General features: G+C 46.2%; 1 protein-coding gene across 2 annotated transcripts in view; it reads left to right on the plus strand.

The window, feature by feature from the left end:
- Positions 1-13,300, plus strand: part of SCAI (suppressor of cancer cell invasion) — a 1,468,821-nt gene that overhangs the window by 1,118,150 nt on the left and 337,371 nt on the right. For both annotated transcript variants that reach the window (XM_073600351.1, XM_073600352.1), the window contains exon 14: positions 8,246-8,318. In XM_073600351.1, the coding sequence (XP_073456452.1) occupies positions 8,246-8,318 (73 nt within the window). The remainder of the gene's footprint in view (positions 1-8,245; positions 8,319-13,300) is intronic.

Below are 13,300 nucleotides of genomic sequence, written 5' to 3' on the forward strand. Positions count from 1 at the left end.
GGGCTCCCTCAGGCCCCGGCCGGGGAGGCACACGGTGGGCCCTCTCCACTGCGAAGTACAGGGAAAGCTGAGCAGCTGGCAATAAAGAGCGCAACAAGTTCTCCATAAACAGGGCAGAGGAACGTCCCTCAACCCCCTCCGGGAGGCCCACAATCCTGAGATTGTTCCTCCTGCTCCAGTTTTCGACATCTTCTGCCCGGTATTCAAGAGCTCTTACTTTTGTTTGGAGGGTACGGATAGAGGCAGCATGGTCTGTTACTGTGTCCTCCACTGCTCCTACCCGCCGTTCAGCCTCCGAGACCCTGGAGCGGATTTTGTCCAAATCCTGTCTTATTATGCCCACATCTAGCTGGACCTCCTCTATCTTAGAAGCCAAGGTGGTCTGGCAGGAGGTAATAGCAGATTGGCAAGAGTTGATAGCCGCCATAATCTCCGGCAGTCCCAGGGGGGCCGAGACAGGATCTGCCTCATGGTCTGTTTGCGACGCCATATTGCTATGGTGCGCAGGGGATCCTGTGGAGCAGGGGACCGGGCTGTTTCCTACCGGGATATTCAGAGGAAATTTTAGCCTCTTACCCCTCTTCTGGTAGCCCGGGGTTCTGGAAGGCATCCAGAGAGCACAGGGCCCCTCTGGAAGGCTCAGTCGCAAGGCACGGATAGTTTTCCCAGATCACACTCCAAGAGAGCTCATGAAACATGTCTGTTCAGTCCGCCATCCTGGCCACACCCCTATGCATATTTTTAAAGGTTAGCTGAAGTAGCACTTGCATATTGAAAGCTGACTTTTTCAATTTGGATTTCCCACAGCTGTGCCTATCAATGTTGTGCTGCATGTAATTGAACTTTGTATAAGGGCTGGTTTGTTGTTAAAACCCAACAGCTGAGCGGTGTGGCTTGGACATGGCGGAGTGAAGAAGCTCATGGCTAGAGCTCTCGACTTCCGACCAGCCTAAAACAGCTGTAATAAACCTATAACGCACACAGCGGCTTGATATGGCATACCGGAGACCACGGAGAAGCAGGGGATCCACCAAAGCGAGCCCAGCGGCATCGATCACCTGTTACATGCGTTTCCCAGCTGTCACGGTGGCCTCCACTGCAGCGACACGTGACGGGAGAAGACCGGTAGACATCCCTACTACGTCCATGGCCGCCTCTCGGAATCATGCTCTAGAATTGCTGGAGGGAATACCCTCTCTTCTAGCACCTCCACCCAGCAGCCCAAGTGGATCGGAGCTCTCTGCAGGGTCGCTGCGGCCCGACGCAGACATCAGGGACCTGCTTCGGGCGCTTCCCACAAAGTCCGACATAGAGGCCCTGATGATGAGGATGGAAGAACAACACCGCCGTGACTTCCATGGGCTCCGCTCCGAGGTCCACTCACTAGATGATTGTCTAAGCAAAGAGGAATCTGAAGTGAGCACTCTGGGGCTCCGGGTCACCCAATTGGAGAAAGACCAGGCGGTGTTCCAAGAGCGGATAGTGAAACTGCAGCTCCAGGCCGAAGATTTTGAAAATCGCAGCCGCCGCAATAATCTACGGATCCAAGGGGCTGCCCGAGGCAACTGGACCCGAAAACCTCCAGGAAACAATTCTGGCGATCCTCCAGCGGGTCCTGAGCCCTGATCCTCCTACAAACATGGAATTTGATTGGGTGCACTGCGCACTTGGGCCTAGATCGCAGGACCCTGACCGGCCCAGAGACGTGATATGTCGTCTCCACCGATACTCCCAGAAAGATCAGGTCCTCCGGGCAGCATGGTCTAGAGAGCAAATTGAGTTTGACGGAGCTCTCATATCTATCTTCCCGGATGTGTCGAGAGCAATGCTGCAGAGGAGGGCTATGCTTAAGCCCCTGCTTGAGCGGCTGCGGCAGGCTGCACTGCCATACCGCTGGGGTTTCCCATTACAACTAACAGTTGTTAGTTGTTCACCTTTCTGGACATGGAACCTATCCCCATACTAGACTGGCTGCAGCCGCTCCTACCAGGGAACCCGGCTCCGCACCTCGGGCTACCAGACCGGGCTTGCCTCCTCAGTCTTCCAGATGGAGAAGAGGGGACCAGCCGTCGGCAGGAGCCTGAAATGTGATTTTCCGAAGATGTTGCTGTGAGTGTTTTGGTTCCAGGGTCGCACACTTCACGATCTGACATTTGCCATGGGGTCCCTGTTGAGGCCTGAGACTTATTATTCTGAGCCTTACTAAAGGGTCAGGGGGTCAAGGGTCGCACCCGCTCAGTGACTTTTGTTTAAGGGTGCATTGAGACTTGGTCTCTCTTACACCCAATGCGTATTCGTTTTCTTTTTTTCTCTCTCTTAGACTATCTTTCTTTCTCTCTTCTTCTTCAGCTTCCTTTTGCTCACAGTACTACTTCCTCCTTGTTCATTTTTTCACTCTTTAGTCTTCGTACCCCTCCCTCCCGAGGTTGCCCCGACAATAGTGTGGGAGGCACATAAAAGCTAGGCCTTTTGATCAAAATAGGAACACGTATCAAGAAAGAGCGCTCAAAACAAATCGTTGACATTTTGGAAAAAATCAGATCCCTAGAAACTGCTCATAAACAGTCCTTACCTTCCCAAACCCTTCTTGAACTGACGGCCTTGCGGAACCCTCTTCGCTCCCTGGCCCTGTTCAGGGCAAAGGCGGTGATAGCTAAATATTGCCGATCCTTTTATGAACACAGCAACAAATGCGGCAAGATGCTAGCACGGGCCCTGGGAGCCCAGAGGGCTCGTACGTTCATTCCTGAACTTCTTAACGACACCAACAACAAAGTCCACACTACGGAAGATCTTGCTAAATTGTTCCGGGAGTATTTTACAGCTCTGTATAATCTCCCGTGCCCGTCATCTGAGGGGGAAAAATCCTCTGAATGGAGGAAAATCCGAGAATACCTGCATAGGTCTGGGCTCCCCCTCTTTCAGAGGTGGAGTTGTCTGAACTAGAAAAACCCATCACAGCGGACGAGGTGGCCTTGGCAGTGGCGCACATGCAATTACAACCCCTTGCAAAAATGATGGAATCACCAGTCCCTGAGGATGTTCCTTCAGTTGTTTATTGTTGTAGAAAAAAAGCCGATCACAGACATGGCCAAAAACTAAAGGCATTTCAAATGGCAACTTTCTGGCTTTAAGAAACACTAAAAGAAATCAAGAAAAATAATTGTGGTGGTCAGTAACAGTTAGATTTATAGAACAAGCACAGGGAATAAATTATGGAATCACTCAATTCTGAGGAAAAAATTATGGAATTATGAAAAACAAACAAAATAACACTCCAACACATCACTAGTACTTTGTTGCACCACCTCTGGCTTTTATAACTGCTTGCAGTCTCTGAGGCATTGACTTAATGAGTGATAAACAGTACTCTTCATCAATCTGGCTCCAGCCTTCTCTGATTACCGATGCCAAATCATCTTTGCAGGTTGGAGCCTTGTCATGGACCATTTTCTTTAACTTCCACCACAGATTTTCAATTGGATTGAGATCCGGACTGTTTGCAGGCCATGACATTGACCTTATGTGTCTTTCTTCAAGGAATTTTTTCACAGTTTTTGCTCTATGGCAAGATGCATTATCATCTTGATAAATGATTTCATCATCTTTCAATAGATAGGATAAGAAAAGTGTCCAAAATTTCAATGTAAACCTGTGCATTTATTGAAGATTTAATGACAGCCATCTCCCCAGTGCCTTTACCTGACATACAGCCCCATATCATAATTGACTGTGGAAATGTGCATGTTTTCTTCAGACAGTCGTCTGCATGAATCTCATTGGAACGGCACCAAACAAAAGTTCCAGCATCATCACCTTGCCCAATGCAGATTCGAGATTCATCACTGAATATGACTTTCATCACAATCATCCACAGTCCACGACTGCCTTTCCTTAGGTCATTGTAACCTTGTTTTTTTTGTGTTTAGGTGTTAGAGATGGCTTTCTTTTAGCTTTTCTGTATGTAAATCCCATTTCCTTTAGGCGGTTTCTTACAGTTCAGTCACAGATGTTGACTCCAGTTTCTTCCCATTTGTTTCTCATTTGTTTTGTTGTACATTTTCTGTTTTCAAGGCATATTGCTTTAAGTTTTCTGTCTTGACGCTTTGATATCTTCCTTGGTTTACCAGTATGCTTGCCTTTAACCACCTTCCCATGTTGTTTTAGACACAGCCGACTGTGAACAACCAACATCTTGTGCAACACTGCGTGATGATTTACCCTCTTTACCTACATACTAACAAGCAGATTTAATCTGATGCAGGTGTTAGTGTTTGTAATGAAAATTTACAGGGTGATTCCATATTTTTTTCCTCAGAATTGAGTGATTCCATAATTTATTCCCTGTGCTTGTTCTATAAATCTAACTGGCCCCCACAATTATTTTTCTTGATTTCTTTTAGTGTTTCTTAAAGCCAGAAAGTTGCCATTTGAAATGCCTTTAGTTTTTGGCCATGTCTGTGATCTGCTTTTTTTCTACAACAATAAACAACTGAAGGAACATCCTCAGGGACTGGTGATTCCATAATTTTTGCCAGGGGTTGTAGTCAAGGCTCCGGGCCCGAACAGCTACTCCCGTCTTTCCTACAGGACCTTTGGGGACCTGTTGACCCCACATTTTCTCTCCGCATACAATGCAGCAGGAGAAGGGATGCCCCTCCCAAGGGACGCACTAAGAGCACACATTGCAGTGCTCCCGAAAGAGGGAAAGGACCCATTATGATGTCAAAATTATTGGCTGATCTCATTATTAAATATAGATCTCATGATCTTCACAAAAATGTTATCTATACGTCTGATTGACTTGATACCACAACTGATCCACTCCGACCAAGTCGGATTTGTCCCTACCAGAGAGGCACGCGATAATACAACTAAAGCAATCAACGTTATCCATGCTGCACGGACGCCAAAGCTCCCACTATTGCTCCTCTCGACGGATGCCGAAAAGGCGTTCGACAGGGTGAGCTGGCCCTTCCTGTTTGAAACCCTCCGTTGTATAGGTTTGAAGGAACGCATGATGAACTGGACACAAGCTATTTACTCTTGCCCATCGGTCAAGGTCAATGGCTACCTCTCAAAGGGGACAAGACAGGGGTGCCCCTTATCACCCCTGATATTTGTTCTTACTCTTGAACCTTTTTTGCGTCTCACCAGGGACAACCCAAATATCAAGGTCCCTCGCCTCGATACTACCCTGTCCCCGAAAATTGCGGCATTCGCAGATGACCTGCTCTTCTTCCTGACCAATCCCCTTATTTTCTATCCCAGACTTGCTTAAGGAACTGAAGATATATGAGGATTTGTCATTGTTCCGTATTAACTACCAGAAATCGGAAGCACTTGCTGTCTCTTTGCCTCCCTCCTTGGTTGCGCTGCTCCGGGTAGACTTTCCTTTTAAATGGGCGGCTACCCACATTAAATACTTGGGGATCCTGTTGCCCGGCAGGACAGAGGAAATTTTCCTCAACTTTCCTCCTCTTCTAGTAGCCATAAAGAAGGACCTACAGGAGTGGCAACATGGGCTGTTCTCCTGGTTCGGCCGCTGCGGCATAGTAAAAATGAATGTCCTGCCTAGACTGTTATATTACTTCCAAGCACTGCCTATACAATTGCCTACCTCCTTCCTAAAGGCGGTGAATAGAGTGCTTGTCCACTTTGTGTGGGCCCGGAAACCCCCACGGCTAACAAACAGTTCTCCGGCATTCAAAACTGAAGGGAGGCTTGGCCTTGCCGGACGCCAATCTCTATCACACGGCATGCCATCTAACCTGCATACTAGATTGGTGCCGCCACGGTTCTCTGAAACAATGGGTACAAATAGAACAATTCCTAACAGAGGCCCACCTGGGATCATTGCCCTGGTGTCAGAAGCCCTTGCCAAAACGAATTTCAGACCATCCCACGGTGGGGGTGACAATACAGATGGCTTGGAAGGTTTTCCGAGACTTGTTGGTCACGCCGCCCCCGTCCCCACTTACTCCGGTAGTGGGCAACCTGGCCTTCATTCCGGGACTCAATGATCCTAGATTCCTAGAATTGAAACAGGCCGAGAGATCACAGGTATGACATTTCCTCACTAATGGACATTGGAGAAATAGGCAGCAAATATTAGACGATTCTGCTGTAGTGGGCTCTCTTTCTGGCAAAAGGTCCAGCTGTCCCACTTCATTGGCTCACTGCCCTCCCCGGGTGCTTATGAGAGGCAATTGACCCCTTTTGAATCACTATGCCTGGACCAAACACCATTGAGACATGCGATTTCCCTGACATATCAACTACTGGTATCGCCGCCCCCGGAATATAGGCCTCCCTTTGTCTCCAGGTGCGAGCATGAACTGGGTCTACAACTTACGGAGAAGAAGGTAGACAGGATCATTCTTTTCATCCACAAGACCTCTATTTGCGCAAGACATCAAGAAGCGGGTTACAAAGTACTGTACCGTTGGTACTATACACCGGAAAAGATACTTAGGATGTTCCCTCAAAGCACGGACTTATGCTGGAGATGTGGAGAGGAGGTCGGAACGCTCCTGCATGTCTTTTGGACTTGCCGCTGTCATGGTTATGCCATAGAGTTTTCTCTGTCAGCTTACCTGTCTCCATGTGTTCATCTCTAAAGACCAGCTGTCTCTCACCTGACTGGTTTTATAACCTCTCCTCTAAGCATGGCCCCAACCCAGGCCCTATCAGGGAACCCTATAATAACCTGTGCACTGCAAGCCAGCAGTGCTGATCAACCATTGTGTGCCTCCGTGTGTACTTGCTGTGTTTCCTACGTCTGATTCCTGTTACTGACTTTGGCCTGTTCTCGACTCTCCCTGTCTGCTTGTTACCCTGACCTTTGGCGTGTTATGTTTATCTTTGTCTGCTAGTTGCCCTGACTTTTGGCTTACCCCTTACTTCCCTATCGTTCCAGCCTGCTGCCTCCTTCCTCTTCTCTTGTAGTCTACGGTGAGTGTGAGCTGTGAGACCCTGGGGGCCGCGACCTGGAGCCAGATTGCAGTGCAGTCCATCCTCACCACTAGAGGCTCTGGTGAACACCCGCTGGCTCTTAGACTCTCCGCCCTGGGGAATCTATGCTCTAGCTCCCACTGGCATCCATGTTAATTATCCTGTAGACCTGCTTCCTGAACTTTCCAGGGTTCAATCCGCAGCAGTCAGTCCTAGGGTCCACTAACCTTAGTGGTGCACTTCTGACTCCTACAGAGTGCATCTGTCACCTGGTCCCAGGTGACCTGACAGCCGCATTCTACAACCCTTCTGGGTAGAGGTACATCACATCATCCAGAAATTCACAGACCGGGTGCTGCTGTTGTCCCCCGAGCTCTTCCTTTTGCACCATCACGAGATCCCGAGTAAGAGATATAGAAAATCCATACTGGCCCTCTTAATCAAAGAGCTGCATCCCTCTGGGTTGGTTGAAAAGAGTGGCGGATATACATGCAGTGGAGGACTTGGTAGCCACGGAGAAAGGCCTAAACGGGATATTTTCCAAAAAACGTTTCCACTGGCACAAATTCCACTACTCTGAGAAGTACGGGAGGCTGGTGGATCAGCACTCCTGAGGGGGTGTCTTCTGGGAGGCCCAAAAGGGAAGTTGATGTGACTGGAGGGTGGTATTAACTCCCCTTTCCTCACCCCCCCCCCCTTTTTTATTATATTTTTGTTTTCTGTTTTTTTTCCCCCTTTCCTGCGTTCCCTGTCTCATCTTCTTTCTCTTCTCCTATTCTGTCTATATTACCAGCACTAAGGTGCTATGTCCTTTTTTGAGCCGGTCACCAAAGGGCGCAAATCTCTCTTTTTCCACAACAAAACGGCAATTACCTTAAAAACGATCATGCAGGATGCGGAGGACTCCTATCCCCTCGATACGTAAGGTGTTTCTCCTCTGAAAGCAGAGGTCTCCTCCTCTCAGTGTTATCTATATGTGGGATTTTGGGGATTGTTCACTTTACTGTGTTATGCATCAGTGTAGTCTCTGTAATTCTGCATGTTCTTTTCTCTCTAAAATAAAGAATTTATAAAAAAAAAAACCAACAACTAAAAAAATGAATTTATTTATATTATACCTACATTTTGTACTGTATTTTGTTTCTAGCATTTCTACCATTAATTCACGTTAGAAATATTTTGTAAAAACTTCTGGTGAGTTTCAATATTCTCTAGAATTTAAAGATTGTTTTCTCTGCTGAAATAATGAACCTATGCTCTGGAATTGACTCTATTTGCCCTGTTGTTACAGAATTTCACCAATTTGTTTGGACAGCCCCTGGTTTGCTTGCTTTCACCTACAGCATATCCAAAGGCTTTGCAAGGTATGCCTACCCCACATTTTTTAATTTATGTGTTTTTTGTATATATATATACACACACACACACACACTCTGCATGTGCTTTAAAGTATGCCTGTCAGAAGTATTTTTTTTTTTTAAAAGTACTGTATAGCTGTTAGTAATTAAAGATTTGTAAGCCATGCCCCCTGCTCCCTCCTCACAGAAGTTTGCATGACAGCAGCAGGAGCCTGTGGTTTCTTCTGCTTTAACCAGTTGCCGACCGCCGTACGCCGATGTACGTCGGCACAGTGGCACGGGCAGGCATAAGGGCTTACCTGTACGATCCTGCCTGCCTGCGGCGGTCGGATTATCTCCAGGAGCGATCCGTGCTGAGGGAGAGGCAACTAAATCATGGCCACCCCTCACAATCGTTCCTGGCAAATGACAAGCTTCCTCTGCTTCTGAACTGTAAACAGAGACAGAGGAAGTGATGTCATCGCTCCTCGTGAAGCCTTTTCGTTCCGGCTTCTGAGGAGAGAAGACATCCAAGTAAGTGCACCAACACTACACTTACAGGAGAACACGCAGGCACACTAATCCCCCCCCTGCACCCCCTGTCACAGTGACACCAATAGCATTTTTTTTTGTACTGATTACTGCATTGGTGTCATTTGTGAATAAATGATAGGTATATAATAAATGGTAGGTCAGTTAGTGTTAGACCTCTTTAGGTCTAGGGTACCCCCCTAACCCCCCTAATAAATATTTAACCCCTTGATCACCCCCCAGTTAACCCCTGTCGCCAGTGTCACTAAGAAATCTTTTTTATGATCGCCATATTAGTGTCACAGGTGACGCTAATTAGCCAGGTAAGTATTTAGGTTCAGCGTCCGGTTTTTATAGTGTAAGGTACCCCCATATACTACCTAGTAAAGGTTTTAACCCCCTGATGGCACCCTAGTTAACCCTTTCACCAGTGATCACTGTATAACTGTTACAGGTGACGCTGGTTAGTTTGTTTTTTATAGTGTCAGGGCACCCGCCGTTTATCACCTAATAAAGGTTTACCCCCTGATCGCCCGGCAGGTGATATAAGTTAGGTTTTAGGGTCAGATAGGGTCTGCATTGCCTCAGGCAGCGTCAGGTTAGTACCAGTACCGCTAACACCCACGCACGCAGCATACACCTCCCTTAGTGGTATAGTATCTGAACGGATCAATATCTGATCTGATCAGATATATACTAGCGTCCCCAGCAGTTTAGGGTTCCCAAAAACGCAGTGTTAGCGGGATCAGCCCAGATACCTGCTACCACCTGTGTTTTGCCCCTCAGCCCAGCCCACCCAAGTGCAGTATCGATCGATCACTGTCACTTACAAAACGCTGAACATAACTGCAGCGTTCACAGAGTCAGGCCTGATCCCTGCGATCGCTAACAGTTTTTTTGGTAGCATTTTGATACAGTCGCTGACTGTCAGGAGCTACATTGAAGTGCTGGCAAGATTGTGTGGGACTTGGTGTCATCCTTATTCGGAAAGGGGTACCACTTGTACGTGGACAATTATTACACGAGCATGCTACTTTTTAGTCACTTGTTTGATCATCAGATTGGAGCATGTGGCACCGTGCAATCTAATCGCCGGGGCTTTCCCCAGCGGCTTGTAGATTCCCATCTTAGGCTGGGGGAGAGAGCCTGCTTGAAGTGTAATAACTTGCTCGCTATGAAGTGGAGGAATAATAAGAATGTTTTCGTTCTTACCTCCCTTCATGCAGACACAACGGTCCAAATTACTACGGCGACTGGTGTTGTTGAGAAACCCCTCTGTGTCCATGAATATAACCAAAATATGGGAGGGGTGGACCTCAACGACCAGTTGTTGGCGCCATACCTAGTTGCCCATAAGGCCAGGCGCTGCTATAAAAGTGTGTCTGTATACTTATTTCAATTGGCTTTGCTGAATGCTCATGTGCTATACAGAGCTTCAGGACGGACTGGATCCTTACTTAAATTGCAGGAAGAGATCGTCAGTGCCCTTCTGTTTCCAGACGGTGCTCCACTTCACCTTCCCAATCCAAATGCAGTAAGCCGGCTGCATGAGCGGCATTTTCCTTATGTCCTCCCGAGTAACCCTACCCAACGAGCCCTCCAAAGAAAATGCTGTGTCTGTAGAAAGCGCGGATATAGGCGTGACACCCGCTATTATTGTCCCTCCTCTCCTGACAATCCTGGTCTTTGCATTGGTGAATGTTTTGAGCGCTACCATATGCTAGTTGAGTTTTAGCATTGGGTACAGCATTGCACAGACTAGGCACATTTTCACAGGGTCTCCCAAGATGCCATCGCATTTTGAGAGACCCGAACCTGGAACTGAACCGTTACAGTTACAAATAAAAGTGTAAAAAAAAAAAAGTAAAAAATATAAAATAAAAAAAACAAAATAGTTGTCGTTTTATTGTTCTCTCTCTCTCTCTATTCTCTCTCTATTGTTCTGCTCTTTTTTACTGTATTCTATTCTGCAATGTTTTATTGTTATTATGTTTTATCATGTTTGCTTTTCAGGTATGTATTTTTTTTATACTTTACTGTTTACTGTGTTTTATTGTTAACCATGTTTTTGTTTTCAGGTAAGCCATTCAGCTGCAGCGCGGATTTATTTATCTTGACAGCAACAGCGTTTGCTCCCACGATACATAAAGCCGTGACTCCTGCGCTGTCGGAGGTGATTTCACCACCACAGTTAAAAAAGAGCATATAAACCGAAGCATGGGGGCAGCAGGGGTAGAGGAGCGATTTGCTCCTAACTTTTGGGACGGATGCCCCCATGCTTCGGCATATATAAATGGTGCATGTATGCCCATCATTAGAAGTGGGTGGATGAAGGAAGGTATTCTAATTGATGGGCATACTCACTGATCAATCTCTTTTTTTCATGCAGCCCACAGGCTGCATGAAAAAAAAGATTACAATATATGCCCAACAAGGACCAGGAACGTACTGGTATGTTGCTGGGACTTTGAGTGGTTATACCAGAATGATGCCTGCAGGTTTAGGTATCATCATGGTATCATTCTTTTCAGCCAGCGGTCGGCTTTCATGTAAAAGTAATCCTAGTGGCTAATTAGCCTCTAGACTGCCTTTACAAGCAGTGGGAGGGAATGCCCCCCCCCACTGTCTTCCATGGTTTTCTCTGGCTCTCCTGTCCCAGCAGGGAACCTGAGAATGCAGCCGGTGGTTCCACCAGCTGACCATAGAGCTGATCAGTGACCAGAACGGCTCCAATCATCTCTATGGCCTAAGAAACCGGAAGCTACGAGCATTTCATGACTTAGATTTTACCGGATATAAACAGCGCCATTAGGAAAGCATTTTATCATACCGATCTTGGTGTGATCAGATGCCTCGAGGGCAGAAGAGAGATCTAGGGTCTAATAGACCCCAATTTTTTCAAAAAAGAGTACCTGTCACTACCTATTGCTATAATAGGGGATATTTACATTCCCTGAGATAACAATAAAAATGATTAAAAAAAATATAAATGAAGGGAACAGTTTAAAAATAAAATAAAAAAGCAAAATAAATAGAAAAAAAAAATCACCCCTGCTCTCACGCAGAGAGGAGAACGCAAGTGCCGGTCTGGCGTCATATGTAAACCGCAATTGCACCATGCATGTGAGGTATCACCGCGAAGGTCAGATCGAGGGCAGTCATTTTAGCAGTAGACCTCCTCTGTAAATCTAAAGTGGTAACCTGTAAAGGCGTTTAAAGGCCTTTATTAAGGTATGTAGTTTGTCGCCGCTGCACTTTTATGCGCAATTTTAAAGCATGTTGTGTTTGGTATCCATGTACTCGACCGAAGATCATCTTTGTTATTTCATCAAACATTTAAATATAGTGTGTTTTAATGCAAAAAAAAATGCGTTTGAAAAATTGCTGCACAAATACTGTGTGAAAAGAAAAAATGAAACACCCACCATTTTAACCTGTAGGGCCTTTGCTTTAAAAAATATCTATAATGTTTGGGGGTTCAAAGTAATTTTCATGCAAAAAAAAATATTTTTTCATGTAAACAAAAAGTGTCTTCAAGTGGTTAGAAGAGTGGGTGATGTGTGACATAAGCTTCTAAATGTTGTGTATAAAATGGCAGGACAGTTCAACCCCCCCAAATGACCCCATTTTGGAAAGTAGACACCCCAAGGTATTTCCTGAGAGGCATGTCGAGTCCATGGAATATTTTATATTTTGACACAAGTTGTGGAAAAAAGACATTTTTTTTTGCACAAAGTTGTCACTAAATGATACATTGCTCAAACATGCCATGGGCATATGTGAAATTACACCCCAAAATACATTCTGTTGCTTCTCCTGAGTACAGGGATACCACATGTGTGAGACTTTTTGGGAGCCTAGCCATGTAGGGGACCCCAAAAACCAAGCCCCAAGTCATTTGGGGGGGGGGGGGGTTGTGCTATCTGGGCATTCCATGGCCTCCGAAACTGTGATAGGTAGTGAGGAGTGAAATCAAAAATTTACACCCTTAGAAAGCCTGAAGACTGTGCTTGGTTTTCGGGGTCCCGTACGCGGCTAGGCTCCCAAAAAGTCTCACATGTGGTATCCCTGTACTCAGGAGAAGCAACAGAATGTATTTTGGGGTGTTATTTCACATATGCCCATGGCATGTTTGAGCAATATATCGTTTTGTGACAACTTTGTGCAAAAAAAAAATGTCTTTTTCCCGCAACTTGTGTCAAAATATAAAATATTCCATGGACTTGACATGCCTCTCAGCAAATAGCTTGGGGTGTCTACTTTCCAAAATGGGGTAATTTGGGGGGGTTTGTGCCATCTTGGCATTTTATGGCCTTCAAGACTGTGATAGGTAGTGAGGAGTGAAATAAAAAATTTACGCCCTTAGAAATTCTGAAGACGGTGATTGGTTTTCGGGGCCCCGTACGGGGCTAGGCTCCTAAAAAGTCCCACACATGTGCTATCCCCATACTCGGGAGAAGCAGCAGAATTTATTTTGG

Source organism: Aquarana catesbeiana, linkage group LG09, assembly GCF_042186555.1.
Source record: "Aquarana catesbeiana isolate 2022-GZ linkage group LG09, ASM4218655v1, whole genome shotgun sequence".
Classification (NCBI taxonomy): domain Eukaryota; kingdom Metazoa; phylum Chordata; class Amphibia; order Anura; family Ranidae; genus Aquarana; species Aquarana catesbeiana.